At 39.6% G+C, this 14,828-nt stretch overlaps 1 protein-coding gene across 2 annotated transcripts in view; it reads right to left on the reverse strand.

Annotated features, from left to right (window-relative positions):
• Positions 1 to 7,512: 7,512 nt before the first annotated feature.
• RFX2 (regulatory factor X2) overlaps positions 7,513 to 14,828 on the reverse strand; it is a 65,919-nt gene continuing 58,603 nt past the window's right edge. For both annotated transcript variants that reach the window (XM_077476298.1, XM_077476297.1), the window contains 4 exons: positions 13,399 to 13,607; positions 11,428 to 11,581; positions 11,290 to 11,332; positions 7,513 to 9,611 (listed from right to left, as the gene is read on the reverse strand). In XM_077476298.1, the coding sequence (XP_077332424.1) occupies positions 9,517 to 9,611; positions 11,290 to 11,332; positions 11,428 to 11,581; positions 13,399 to 13,607 (501 nt within the window). In that variant the 3' untranslated portion in view covers positions 7,513 to 9,516. The remainder of the gene's footprint in view (positions 9,612 to 11,289; positions 11,333 to 11,427; positions 11,582 to 13,398; positions 13,608 to 14,828) is intronic.

Here is a 14,828-nt window from a genome sequence, read left to right on the forward strand (position 1 = left end):
TTTTTTAAAGTGTCGCCTATTGAGATTTTTAGGTACCGTACTTTGTCGTCAATCTACAAGTGCGCGCAATTATAAAGTGTGACATGTTTGGTATCTATTTACTCGGCGTAACATTATCTTTCACATTACGCAAAAAAATTGGGCTAATTTTACGGTTTTTTTTTTTTTATTATTCATGAAAGTGTCCCTTTTCCCAAAAAGTTGCGTTTAAAACACCACTGAGCAAATACCGTGACACATAAAATATTGCAACAATCGCCGTTTCTCTAGAGTCTCTGCTAAAAAAATATATATAATGTTTGGGGGTTCCAAGTAATTTTCTAGCAAAAAATATGGATTTTAACTTGTAAACACCAAATTCCAAAAATAGGCTTAGTCATGAAAGGGTTAATAATAAACACCTTCATTTACAAATTGCATTTTGTGTTTACTTGTGTTGTCCTTGACTATTGTTTAAATTGGTTTGATGTTCCGAAACACTTAAGTGTGACAAACATGCAAAGGAACAGGAAATGAGGAAGGGGGCAAACACTTTTTCACACCACTGTATATATTTGTCTATGAATCGTGTAGCTGTGCCCTCAGTTGACGTCCGTGTGACGAAACCGGTCAGAGCGTTGCTTACACGATACTACAGCGGTGACGCTCTGTGCTCCACAGCCCTCCAAGCTCTTACCAGCAGTGAGAGATACTTCCTGCTGGACTTAAGTGCTTCTGGAAACAGCCGAGTATAGCGAGAGCGCCCACTGCATGTGTTAATTCATTGATGCGGATTACATTTTATGTGATGTACGCAGCTTTTACCTAAGGGATGATTTTATTTGTATGGGGAAATTTGTTTGAATAAAAGGTATTACTCTAAATGTAAATCTGGTTTTGCCTTATATGTTAACCCCCGCATTCCTGGTAAAATATGGCGAGGAGGAAATAGGAAGATTTCTCTGATGTAGATTGGATATCTACTTGATGAGAAAAGTCTTTTCCCCTGCACGCCTGGTCATCTATGACAGTGTTTCTCAACTCCAGTCCTCAAGGCGTCCCAACAGGTCATGTTTTCAGGCTTTCCATTATTTTGCACAGATGATTTGATCAGTTTCACTGCCTTAGTAATTACCAAAGCCGTTTCATCTGAGGGAAATCCTGAAAACATGACCTGTTGGGGCGCCTTGAGGACTGGAGTTGAGAAACACTGATTAATGATGAGGAAATAAGTCACAGCTAATGGTCTGCAAGCTTTGATTGAGTGTCTCCTTACCCATTTTTTTTCTGGTGAATTTGCCCCCCAGGAGGAGTGTGCAAGCACGTGGTGCATTGCATATCTGGCGACAGGTGCACCCTTTGGTAATAACCCTGAGTTTGCCAGTCTTTACCAACTCTTCATATGAACTGTATATCACTTCACTATAAATTCAATTACGATTTTAAGGTGGATGGGACATTGAGGATTTTCATGATTGGACTAATCTGATTTTTTTAGCACTGTTTTAGTCATTTTATTCTCAGCATTTATATTTTTTACTAACCCTTTGAGATTTTATACATTTTAAACAGCAGCTGTATATTACCCTTTTTTTTTATATTCTTATACTAAAAGGTTATTGTATTATCAGGTATCTGCTTTGCCTGCTCATTTGTTTTGAGGTCAGAATTGGCGCTGAGGTGGGATTTCGTTTGATTGGGCCTTTATATATCCCTTATTCTTGATTATATATACATACATACATACAGTATTACATGTGTACTATTGTGGTAGGATTAAGGGTATATGCTAGGTTCTCTGGCCCTTTATTTTGGGATTGTCACTGTGAGCAGGTCAAGTGTGCAGCTGAGAGGCTGAGTTGTTTGCAGTTGCTACTGCAGTGAACAGGCAGGGCATTCTTATAAAACCAAGTCCCTCCGATCCTTAAAGCAGAGGTCCACCCTCCGGCGCCACAATTGGCACCTTTCAGGGGGGAGGGGGGTGCAGGTACCTGTACAGTACAGGTATCTGCACCCACTTCCGGCATAGCTATCTGCGGAAAGGGGCGTAGATTACGCCCCTTTCTGAAAGTCCCCCGCTGCCTGCTGGGAAACACACGGATCCCAGAGGCAGTGGTGCCATCCTTATTGCGCAGCGCGACTCGCGCATGCGCAGTAGGGAACCGGGAAATGAAGCCGAAAGGCTCCACTTCCTGATTCCCATACCCAAGATGGCGGCGGCAGCACCCGAGAGACGATCGAGAGATCAGCTTCGGGTGCCGACATCACGGGCGCGCTGGGCGTGCAAGTGTCCTTATTTTAAAAGTCAGCAGCTGCAGTATTTGTAGCTGTTGGCTTAAAAAAAAAAAAAAAAAAAAAAAAAACGGCGGAACTCCCGCTTTAAGCCTCCTACACATGATCAGATTTTCTACAGACAAAGCGCTAGACTTTTGTCCGAAAGGCATGTGCCATGGAGTTATCTTGCATACAAATGGTACACAATTGTCAGCCAACAAACATAAATGTAGTGATGTACTACGTGAGGTTTCAGTTCTTGAGTGCCCCCCTTTGGGCACCTTCGGGTTTGTGAAGCATTGATTCCGAGCATGCGTGTTTGTACTTTGGACTTGTGTGCACATGATAGGAAAACCTGACAGACCGTTGTCCGCCGAAAATTTACTAGCCTGTCATCCAACATTTGTTTTTGGAAAGTTGGAAAATTGTCTGATGGAGTGTACTAATGGTCAGATTTTAGGCAAGTAGTCGGTCATCACACTTAAGCCACTAACGATGTCCTCTCCTAAAATCCTGGCCCAGTGGTTGTGGGGGTGTGGGATTTGACGCTATAACTTTTGCACAAACCAATCAATACACACTTATTGCGATTTTTTTTACCAAAAATATGTAGAAGAATACATATCGGCCTAAAATGAGAAATGTATATATATATATATATATATATATATAAATTATTCTATATATATATATATATATATATATATATATATATATATAAAATTTATTGGGGGGATATTTATTCTAGCAAAAAGTAAAATATTATGGCTTTTTTTCAAAATGGGTCGCTCTTTTTGTTTATAGCTCAAAAAATAAAAACCGCAGGGGTCATCAAATACCACCAAAAGAAAGTGCCATTTGTGGGGAAAAAAAAAAAGGACGTCAATTTTTTTTGGGTGCAACATTGCATGACTATGCAACTGAGTTAAATCGACGCAGTGCTGCATCGCAAAAAGTGCTCTGGTCAGGAAGGAGGCAAATCCTTCCGGGACTGAAGTGATTAATTTATAGCACTAATTTACTAACTGACATAAGCATGGATGTCACACTTTCTAAAACTCAAATTTTTCTAATTGAACTCATAATATTTATCATTGGGCACCTCAACCCATGATAAACACATAATAGTTGTGTAGGGGCCCTTACACTGTCAACTTACAGACCAAATCTGAACATAAAGTTAAGATATTACGCCAATTATAGTTATTTCTTACCATGATCATCAAGCGGCTGACAGAAGAACATGGTTTACAAGCCACTGAATTTTGACTACTGCACATGACTTCAGAATAACATGTGAGGAAATGCCATGTCAAATATAGTTTCATTATTCATCTACATTTATTGTCATTTGTCAAATACAACATATGTAGTGTAAATAAAGACAGAAGAGACATTAACACATTAAATTCAATATAATCCAATATTCACTTTACAAGAAAATAAAATGAGTCACAAAGACCAAAAACATGAAGCATTGTGTCAAAATGGGCATCATATGTATATTTACAGTACTGTGTAATTAGTCAAATATATAGTGTATTTCATTTACATATGAAAATACAGCTTGAATATGCTATTTTAGAAAAATAAAAAAAAAGGAATCGCATTCCCAAAAAACACAAAAGGTATACACAAGCATGTAGCCTCTTTGAAGCCTGGGAAACCTGAAGTCTGTAAAAGGACTGAACTAGACCGTTTCTTAGTGAAATATTAATGTAATCTTAAAGAAGAACTCCAGGCAAACGCCTATTAATCCTTACGGTTATGTGTAAAAGTTACCTCTAATGAATACCATGGCTTGGATCTCTGCCCATTCTTGTAAATTTACAATTTCATTCAGCTGAAAAATTATAGCTCATTCCATGGCTCAAAAAGTACAAGGCATCCTGTGACTGGGGCAATAAGAGGAGGAGCAGATAAATAACAATGTGGGAGAACTCAAAGCCAGAAGTATACTGTATACTATACACCTGAATGAAAAGTAGAATGTTTACAAGAATGAGTAGATATCTTGGCTGTTGGATACATCTCATTCGAGGAAACTTTTTTCTTACACAACAGTAAGGACTAAAAGCCATTTGGTTGGTGTAACGTAGCTGGAACCTCTGTTCACTTATGTTTAAAAAAAAAAAAATATATATATATATATATATATATATATATATATATATATATATATATATATATATATATATATATATATATATATATATAAAACACAATGTACACTCCCAGAACCTTAAGGTGTCCACATTTTGTAAACCCCACACGAAATTTCTCATGGTTTAAAAAAAAGAGCACCAATCTGTTTTATTTACCCTTTACACGAAGCAGGTCAGGTGCTTCTATATGCAGGAAGGAGAATGCATGCTACCACTTACAATAAAGGCCTATTTACCCAGGCTTCATCATAAAAATGTTATGTAAAAAGCAGCGCTTACAACAAGCACTGCTACACTCTCTAGCACTTCAAAACAGATAGCCTCTGATGGCCCAATGGCAAAATGGCCTCTATGGTGTAAACATCATAAGTAACATGTAGTAGTGATAAAATGTTGAATAAGCTTACAATGCTATAGTTGTGTGAGACTAAATGGCTACCACAGGCCACTTGTGTCGCTTACACCACAATACAGTTTTTTGTTATCTGTAGTAATAATTTTCTGCTATTAGAAACGAATCCCTAGGGAGTGTATCAGATTCAATAGACAAGTTTGATATTCTTTATTTATTTTTTACTTCTGAAATTCCCAGGCTTGCAAAGTATTAAACACAAAGGCAACTACATACTCCCAAAAAGGAAGGGGATACAAGGCCACATGGTCACAATTGGGTGGAAAAAAAAAAAAAAACAACTGGGAAAAGTCCTGTTACAGGATCACCACTTAAAAATTTCAAACGTTTTGATAATTTGCAGTGATAGGTCATCTTTAATTTATTATAATGCTGCCTTTTAAGCATTATATAACATTTTTCGGTCAAACGCTAGATAAAGGTTTCTTTATTTGCTAATAACTAGGCTTCAGATACATCAGGTGAAAACTATAAGCAACATTTTCACCAAAACACTACACATGAATATACCACTTTTTGAGCATTTCATACATACTAATTTGTAGGTCATTTTCCAAACTACTGAATGAGCTCTAAAGCTTTGAGGGGTTGTGTTCAAAGACACTTTTTGTGTTCTGCTGTCCTGAGTTCTGTTCACATGGTTAACACAGCTGAGCAGTTTCTGAAAAAAAGGAAGCTGTGCTTTTTTTCACTTCGTCCACATGCACACTTATTTTTCACTCAGAATAGCAATCCATATGTGGCAGCTAAGTTCCTAGCACTCATAAAAACACAGTGCACACACACAATCCCATGTGCTACCCATAGGCTTGAAATGACAGTCGGAAAATTTCACCACTAAACAACCATCATGGAACAATCAATTATGACACTGACTTGCATGCTTATTGCGTATAGGGGGTATACAGGGCTGGGACCAAGGGCGGGCAGGAGGAGCAGCTGTACTGGGCACTGTAGTATCATGAGGTGGGGGGGGGGGGCACAAGGAGATGGAGGGGATTTGTGTTGGAAGGGGGATAAGCATTTTCTAGGAGGGGGGATTTGTGCTAGGAAGGGGGGTGGGATTTGGGGAGAAGATGTGCACTAGAAGGTGACATTTCATGGGTAGAGGATTTGTGCTAGAAGGGGATGACATTTTTTTTATGGGGGGGGAGCATAGACTTGCTAAAAAGAAGGATTTCAGCAGGGGGGCGGAGGGGGAATTTATACGTAGGTGGTAAGCATGCAGATTAGTGCTCAGTGTTTTTGTGCGCAGTTTGGCATGTGTGCCCTGGGCTCTAGGTGACCTTGTCCCGGCACTGGAGGTACATGCCAATGCCTCAAGCATTATCTTAGAAACAATGACCAATAGTCTGGGAAAATCTTTTGACAGATTGAGTCTCTAAGAAATTGGTTGGTCAAAGGGGAAGTCTTCAAAGGTTACAGAACAATCATAAGTATATGATTGTTCCTCCAATCAACAACCTTCTCAGATCTATGGGCACCTTTAGAAAAACCTGTGGCCTCTATTTTTACTTACATCAACATGGTACCTACTTTATTCACAGAAGCCACTAGGCTGATATACATTAAAATAAAATGGTTATAAAAAAAAAAAAAAAAAAAAAAGGATATAGTTAAGCTGGATAAGGCTTAAATAAACCAGCTGTTTTATAGACCAGACGCCAAAAACACAAATAAGCATCAACAGAAGATCAGGGAGGATTGTGGAAAGGCAGGATCAGATATACTAAGGCACTGAATTGTTAAACTGGTTCTTTAAATGCCAAAAGGCAGGCCAGGAAAACAAAAAAAAAATAATAATAAAAAAAAAAAAAGACACTGAGCAAAGACCAGCACAAATCTATCGCGTTACAGACACTTAAGTCAACAGTCCTTATCTGTTTAAAAATGACGACTAAAAAATACAATTTCCATAACTGGATTCTAAAAGGCACCACAGCAAAAACATAAAGGGGCCTGCCCAAAATCAGCACAATCAAGTCTCACAAATAAAGGCAAAACCCCCTTGTGCTTTGCCTACAAGATGCTTTGGTATCTAAACAAGTCAGAACAGCCATGACTGAGCATCCACAACTTTAAAGGGAATCTACAATGGGTTTTCTTTTTTTCTTATATGTGTATTAAATACTATGTTTAAAAAAAGCCTCACTTGCCATTTAAAAAAATTAAATGAAAAAACAAAAATACCTTTACACTGGGTACCTTGGTAAACTGTTCATTATTCACACTTTTTTTGTATTTGAGTTGCACAGCCATGTACGTATATATGTAATGCTTGGAGGCAACCCCTACCAGTATTAATAAGGCAGCTGGAAAACCTGTTTTGAGTCCATGTTTTTGTCCCTGGACCAGTTTAGGATAGCCGGTTTATGCACCTTAGAACATCCCAGGGTGCTTGAGCCATTACTATGTGCACTGCCTGGGGCTTCTCAACCATCTACTCACAAATGTGATTCCGTGGCAGCAAATGCACTCACTGGACAGGGCAATGGCAGCTGGTGGGACTCACCCCTGAAGGGCCCTAGTAGGAAAAATGTAACTAGTTTCAGAGAGGCACACAATGAGGATATTCTGGCTGGGAAAAATAGCAGACATCTTGGTTTTTTTTTTGCTCTTAGGTAGGATTTTTTAAATAAATAGCATGGTTGGCAGGTGGTTTGCCATAATCAGAGAAATATGCCAGCTCATTACACGCCTTTTTATTTTTGCATAATACAGTATTTTAAAAGACTATATTTAGAAATACTTTCCAAATACAAACGATTTTAACAGTAAGGTTTGCTCCATCCAGCTAATTGGCATCAAGGATTAAAAAAAAAAAAAAAAAAAAAAAAAACCACCACAGAAATGTGTCCTGAAGATAAACCAATGATAAAGATATTGTGGTGTTACTGAGTGTTGTAATCTACTTGGCATTGCTCACCACACAAGTTACCTGCCAAATTCATGCCCTGCTCTCAATTATGTCAATTTATTAAACGGTGTTGTGCTGGTGATGTGAAACACTGTAATATAAGGGCAATTCAAGTTAAAAGCTAGAGTGCAGTGTTGGCCTGGATACCAAGCATAGTCAAAATGACTATTTTTACCAGTAATTAATGTTTCATCTTTGTTTTAACTGTTTTATGTTGCAGGCAAACAGTTTTCATAGCTGCTGTTTTTGCAGCTATAAACCCAGGTAATTAAGTCTTGGAGATTTTACACCTGTAAAACACGCAGTGGTCAAAGTATGCCATCATCATCATCATCAATTATTAATCCATTCCAATTTATAGCCCTTGCCACAAATCAAGACCGCATAGTTTAAAGAGTATGTAAACCCCGATGGATTTTACTTCCTCCATTTTCCCCTGAAAAGTAAAAGCCTAATGGGCTAGTATGCATTGCATACTAGCCCATTATGTGCCACTTACCTGCAAACGAAGCCTACGATGTCCCTGCCGGTGGCCGCATCCATTATCGCCCCTCTTCCTTCCGGGGTCATGGACTGCGGCTCTGTGACTAGCCTGAGACGCATGACGTCACTCTTGCGCATGTGCGCAGGAGCCGTCAGTCCTGGCACTTGCTAGTAAAGGAATGACACGGAGGGCCGTTTCTTCAAATCGCATGTGCCGATGACATCATCAGGGCACTACAAGGTAAATATCTCCTAAAAGGCGTTTGGGAGATATTTACAGTACCTATAGGTAAGCCTTACCCAGGTATAATTTCCGCATTGGGGGTATACAACCACTTTAAGTTCACTATTTGTGGCTGGCCAATCAGCTGCTTTTCTGATGAGGTCCATTGCCCTGCCCACTCACAACTGCTGGCAAGTACAAATATATTAAATATTTAATTCACACAAGACACTAACCATCATGTTGAGAAATCAATTTTTTCGCACTATAGATTCCCTTTAAACAAATAAAATAAAACTTTAATTTGCAAGAATATAAGCCAGTGTCATGCCAGGAGTACAGTACATGCTCCTAAAGGCTGACAAAAGTGTAATAAGCAGATGTTACCAGAGATATAGGCAGATAAAATCCTTCAATAAGTTGTCACATCTTTGTTAATGAGCATAAAAACAGTGTCATTTCATACTCTTGGCAAGCACACGCCGCAGACTACACTACTTAATAGAATATCATGAGCCACTATTTTTATGTACAGTAATTTTGTTTCATCAGATCTCCAATCACAGCCATGCATTGCAGGTACTTATTGTGTTTAAACGCAGTATGATTTGGCAAAAAAACTGCCCAGTTCAGGATAACGAGGTAACAGCCATGGTGCAGTTAGGAACCCAACAATGTACCTAACTGGATTAGGATAATGGAAAGCCTGAGCTAGAATTCCTAAAGCTTCCAAAAATAAATGGAAACATCTCCTAGAATGTAACTCAGAAATGTATTTAGGAGGGAAAAAAAACGTAAGGTTAAAAAGGATAAATTAGCACATAGCACACGTCTGGAGTGAGATTGTCAGGAATGCGGTGACGTCACATCTGTCTAATGCCAAACTTCGCTTTTCAGGACTCGAACACTGAATTTCAATGAATGGCAGAGTTCTTCCAAAACACGTGTCATGTGTGGCAGAGGCACTAAATTCACAGAGTTCTTGTTTGAGGCAGGTGTGCCTTCAAACATGAGGTGATTCCATTACGGGGAGCAATAAGGCGCTGGCAACGTTTTTTTTGCATTACACGTCCTGCAGAGAGTGGTTCATCTCCACGCGTTCCCTCTTCACCGGCGTCTCGCCGGATGCATCGTCGCTGCCTAGTTCACTCATGTTGTCTGTAAAAAACAGAGAGAGACTATAAATAAAAGCAAAATAAAATAAAGCCACTTCCACTAATCTCTATTCACCAAAGAAGCGTCAACAGGACACTAGTAAAATTGTGGACTAAATGTGGAGTGGTGATCTCGGGGGTTTCCGTGGGAGACTCCACCATGTTTACAAATAAAACTTTCTATCCTCCCACTTAGGCCTTAATTTTTTATCATTACTATAAAGTTGAGCTGACTCTAGCTATATGTTGGAGGTCTTCTATCCTTTTGCCAATTGCCATAAAGAAGTTTGGATGGAAATTTCTTTCCCTTATAAGGCTTTTCGTTGTATAAATGTGTTTTTCAAAATTGTAGCTAGTGTTTTTGTTTATAATGTAAAAAATAAAAACCGCAGAGGTGCTCAAATACCACCAAAAGAAAGCTCTATTTGTAGGGGGGGAAAAAAAAAAAAAATAAATAAAAAAAAGTTTGGGAGCAGCGTTGCACGTTCCCACGCAACTGTCAATTAAAGCGAAGCAGTGCTGAATCGCAAAAAGTGCTCTGGTCTTTGGCCAGCCAAATGGTCCAGGGTTTTAGTGGTTAAAGTTCACACCAATGCATCTTTTCATGCATTTTGCAGAAATGCAGCGTATTTTTTTTTTTTTTTTAACATAGGTTCCTACGGAACATGTTCAAATCAAAGCATTTTGCTATTCTGCATTTTTGGAAAGAGTCAGGGATTTGAAGCGCAAAAAACGATCAAAGCAGCTGTTGGAATGTGTGTCGAATCTGCACATTGTGGAGTGTTTGCATGGCAACAATAAAGTATATTTAACAGTGGTGAGTACTGGAGTTTACTTCTTTTGTACACCTAAGGCCCCATACACACTATCAGATTTTCTGCAGATTTTTTTCCTTCAGATTTACCAAACCCCTATAATATGAGGTCAAACCTTAGGAGTTTCAATGTGTATGCAATCAGGCAGGCCCTTCTACTACATGGTTTTGGTAAATCTGAAGACAAAAATCAGCAGAAAATCTGATAGTGTGTATGGGGCTTAAGATAACGGTTATCAGGGCTGCATCGTATGTCCATCCATAGCAGATACTTCAAAACAGTTTGCAGGATGACCCAAAGTAAATCCAAATTTACAGAAATATGGAGGGTGTTCTTGCTGCCCATCCGAAAAAAAGTTACCGAATGGTCTCTGGTCTTAATGAGCTGGAAATAAGCATACAGCTCATGATGTAAAATCCAGGTAAAGCCAACTATAAAAAAATCAGATCTACCAACAACTATGGTAAGGGCCTGCATCATGACTGGATAAACATTGAAAGGATTTTTTAGATTTGTCCTCATTACATCATTTTGGTGAATTTAAAGAAGACTGTACAATAAGATTGTAGTGTTTATGGCCACAAGTATTGAAAAGTATTCAAAGTGTTGAATTTGGATCAACACAACAGCCATTCAAAAAGGACAATTCAAGGTTAGCAAGTTTTTTTTTCCAGTACAAGCTTTCTTTAGAGGAAAAGTGTAGCTTCTGTTGTAGTCCTTATGCATAAACATGACCTTTATTTTTAACCCGCACTATACTGTGTTAACATTCAGCATTGCACTTTTGTTTTCCTTTCGGAACAAAGTCGGCTTAATCTGAAGATTTTCTTTTTACCAAATGCCTGATGCTCTTAAAGCTCAACTTACCTTTATCCATTGCTATCGGAGACATACTAGACAGATCACTGAACTACAAGAGATAAAAATACAATTACATTAGTATATAATCTAAAAAACACACGTGCTACACAAAACAAAGGACCATTTGAAAATCTGTGAGCTCACCTCGCCCATCACTGCAATGGGTGTCTCTCCTGTTGCCTGAGCCACTCTATGCTCTACTAAGTAGAACATGTACTCATCATACAGCAATCGGATTAAGTGGAAGGATCCAAAACTGGCAGCACTGCGCAGGGTGAGATCCCGGATAACCATTGAACTGTAAGAGAGAACAATTTAGGAAAGTTTGAAGAATGTTAAGCTCACAGAATGAATACTTAAAGTGGAACTTCATCCAAACATTTCTCTTTTTGTTATAGACCGAATAGGAATCATTTCCATAAGGAGATATTAGTAATGGCAGCTTCCATATTTTCTTATAAGCAAGGCAATAAAATACATTACCCTAACACAGTGGTTAGTAAATTCTGATGATCCAAGATCAAATCTGAAACAAAAAAAACTTTAAACTACATAAATACTGAAGAAATGGCTGCACTCCAAGATCCATCAAAATTCTTATTTAACCACTAGAGATCCGCGCTATAGCCGAATGACGGCTACAGCGCGGACCTGCTTTGCCGGGACTACGTCTATTGAAGTCATTCCGTGCATGAACGGCCTGAGGGGGGCGCGCGCTCTGTGATCAGCGAGTCTATGAGACTCGTCTGATCACGGATCAGAGCAAGGGGTCGATCCCGGCCCCTTACCACGTGATCAGCTGTCAGCCAATGACAACTGATCATGTGACACAACAGAGCCGGTAAGCGGCTAAAAAAAGCCAATCACCGGGGGCCGTGATCGGGACATCAGTCCCGATCACGGCCAGCTTATCAGTGCCCACCTGCCCCCTGCCAGTGCCACCTAAATATTAAAAAAGTGCCACCCATCAGTACCCACAGTGCCACCCCAACAGTGCTGCACCCCGTGACACATATCCGTGCCCATCAGTGTCATCTACCAGTGCCACCCATCAGTGCCCCTTAGTGCCACCCATCAGTGCCGCCTTATCTGTGCCCATCAGTGCAGCCTGTCAGTGCAGCCCACCAGTGCCGCCTCATCAGCGCATTTCAACGAAGGAGAAAAATGACCTGTTTGCAAAATTTTATAACAAACTATGAAACATGATTTTTAAATTTTTTTTTTCTTTTGCATCTTTTGCATCTTTTTTTGTTGGTTTAGCAAAAAATAAAACTCCCAGCTGTAATTAAATACCACCAAAAGAAAGCTCTATTTGTGGGGAAAAAATGATAAAAATTTAATTTGGGTACAGTGTTATATGGCCATGCAACATTACCTAATGAATAAGCGCACCTGTTAGTGTGTGAAACGCGTCTACCATTTGAACGGTCTGCAACACTTGGGATGTTCGATATTAAAGAATTTTGATGGATCTTGGAGTGCAGCCATTTCTTCAGTGTTGATCGTATGCGGAGTCAAGCCGAGACGGGCACCTGTGATATCATTAGGCTTTCTGTCTCACCTGGAGCAGCGAGTTCTTTTGTTTGGATATTTAAACTACATTACCAGAACAGCTGGGTTTCCACTAGAAATGCAACAATCATAGGCCACTAGCAGGGGAAATGGAAGGGACTGGCACTTCCATAATGGCGGAAGCACCTTTAGACCCCTTTCACACAGTCGTTTTTCCAGGAGCTTTTGGGCTAAAAATGGCGCCTGAAAAATGCCTCCCCTGCAGTCCCTGTGTGAAAGCAGCATCTTTGAGGCGGTGGAGGAGCGGTGTATACCCATTAAAATGAATGTGCAATCACTTCTGAAGTGCCTGCAAAGCGCTTTGGCACCACACGGACGCATTTAATCAGCTGCTAGCGGAGCGCTTTTAATCCCGCTAGCGGCCTAAAAGCAGCCTTACAAAGATGTCCCAGTCTGAGCCTCAAGAAAAGAGTGATATGACATTTAAAGGCCAATTCTATATATGAGAACATTTTCATATGCATCTATTTATGTATTCATATGTGCTCAACCTAAATGTATAAAAATAAAAATTGTAGAGCATGGTAACCATTATCCTCTAACCTGTAAAAAGACCACTTCAACAGAAATTGTCTGGCAGCCTTTGGAAAACTGGAACTCCCTTCATAAGGCTTAAGCACCTGGGTGACTACATTATCCAACCAATTAGCCCACTGGTCCAACGAGCTCTGCTGCTGCAGGGTTAACTTGAAGTCTTGTTCCAGCTTCTGAACCATGCCTTCCTCACACTGGCATACCCAGGATGCCTGTTCCTGTTAGCAGCAAAGACAGAACAATGGCATAAGTAAACTCATTTTAATATAGGATTAAAAAAAAAAAAAAAATTATATTATATTATTATATATATATATATATATATATACACATATATATTATATATATATATATATATATATATATATATATATATATATATATATATATATATATATATATATATATATATATATATATATATATATATATATATATATATATATATATACATATACACACACACACATTATACATATAATATACATTTTATTTATTATTTTTTTTTACACATTTACCATAAACATAAGTGAACAGAGGTTCCAGCTGCGTTACACCAACCAAATGGCTTTTAGTCCTTACTGTTGTGTAAGAAAAAAAAAGTTCCCTCGAATGAGATGTATCCAACAGCCAAGATATCTTTTTTTTTTTTTTTCTTGGCAAAAAAAAGGAGGGATTTCAGCAGGCATAATGTACAGGAGAGGAGTCTGAGATTTGACACAGTGATCATTATTTGCTGGAAAGGCAAACAGATGGTAGGATGGTGACCAGGATATGCAGGAGTTGGGTTATAATGCCAGGCTATATATGTAGGATAGAAGAGGGGAGCATATGATGACTGCCAGTACGTACAGGAGAGCAGTGTAGAGAGTATGACAGCAGGCAGTATATGAAAAAGTGGCTTGCAGACAGGATGGTGGGCTGTACTTATAAAAGAGGAGTGTGCTGATGGATAGGATGGTGGGAAGTATGTGCAGGCTATGAGGAGAGCCAGGAGACGAGTATGAGGGCAGGCAGCATGGGCAGGAGATGGGTTATGAAGGCAGGCGGCATGGGCAGGAGATGGGTTATGAAGGCAGGCGGCATGTGCAGGAGAGGGGTTATGAAGGCAGGCGGCATGTGCAGGAGAGGGGTTATGAAGGCAGACAGCATGTGCAGGAGAGGGGTTATGAAGGCAGACAGCATGTGCAGGAGAGGGGTTATGAAGGCAGACAGCATGTGCAGGAGAGGGGTTATGAAGGCAGACAGCATGTGCAGGAGAGGGGTTATGAAGGCAGACAGCATGTGCAGGAGAGGGGTTATGAAGGCAGACAGCATGTGCAGGAGAGGGGTTATGAAGGCAGACAGCATGTGCAGGAGAGGGGTTATGAAGGCAGACAGCATGTGCAGGAGAGGGGTTATGAAGGCAGACAGCATGTGCAGGAGAGGGGTTATGAAGG

Source organism: Lithobates pipiens, unplaced genomic scaffold, assembly GCF_037356315.1.
Source record: "Lithobates pipiens isolate NorthernLeopardFrog02 unplaced genomic scaffold, aLitPip1_a1.2 Scaffold_13, whole genome shotgun sequence".
NCBI lineage: Eukaryota > Metazoa > Chordata > Amphibia > Anura > Ranidae > Lithobates > Lithobates pipiens.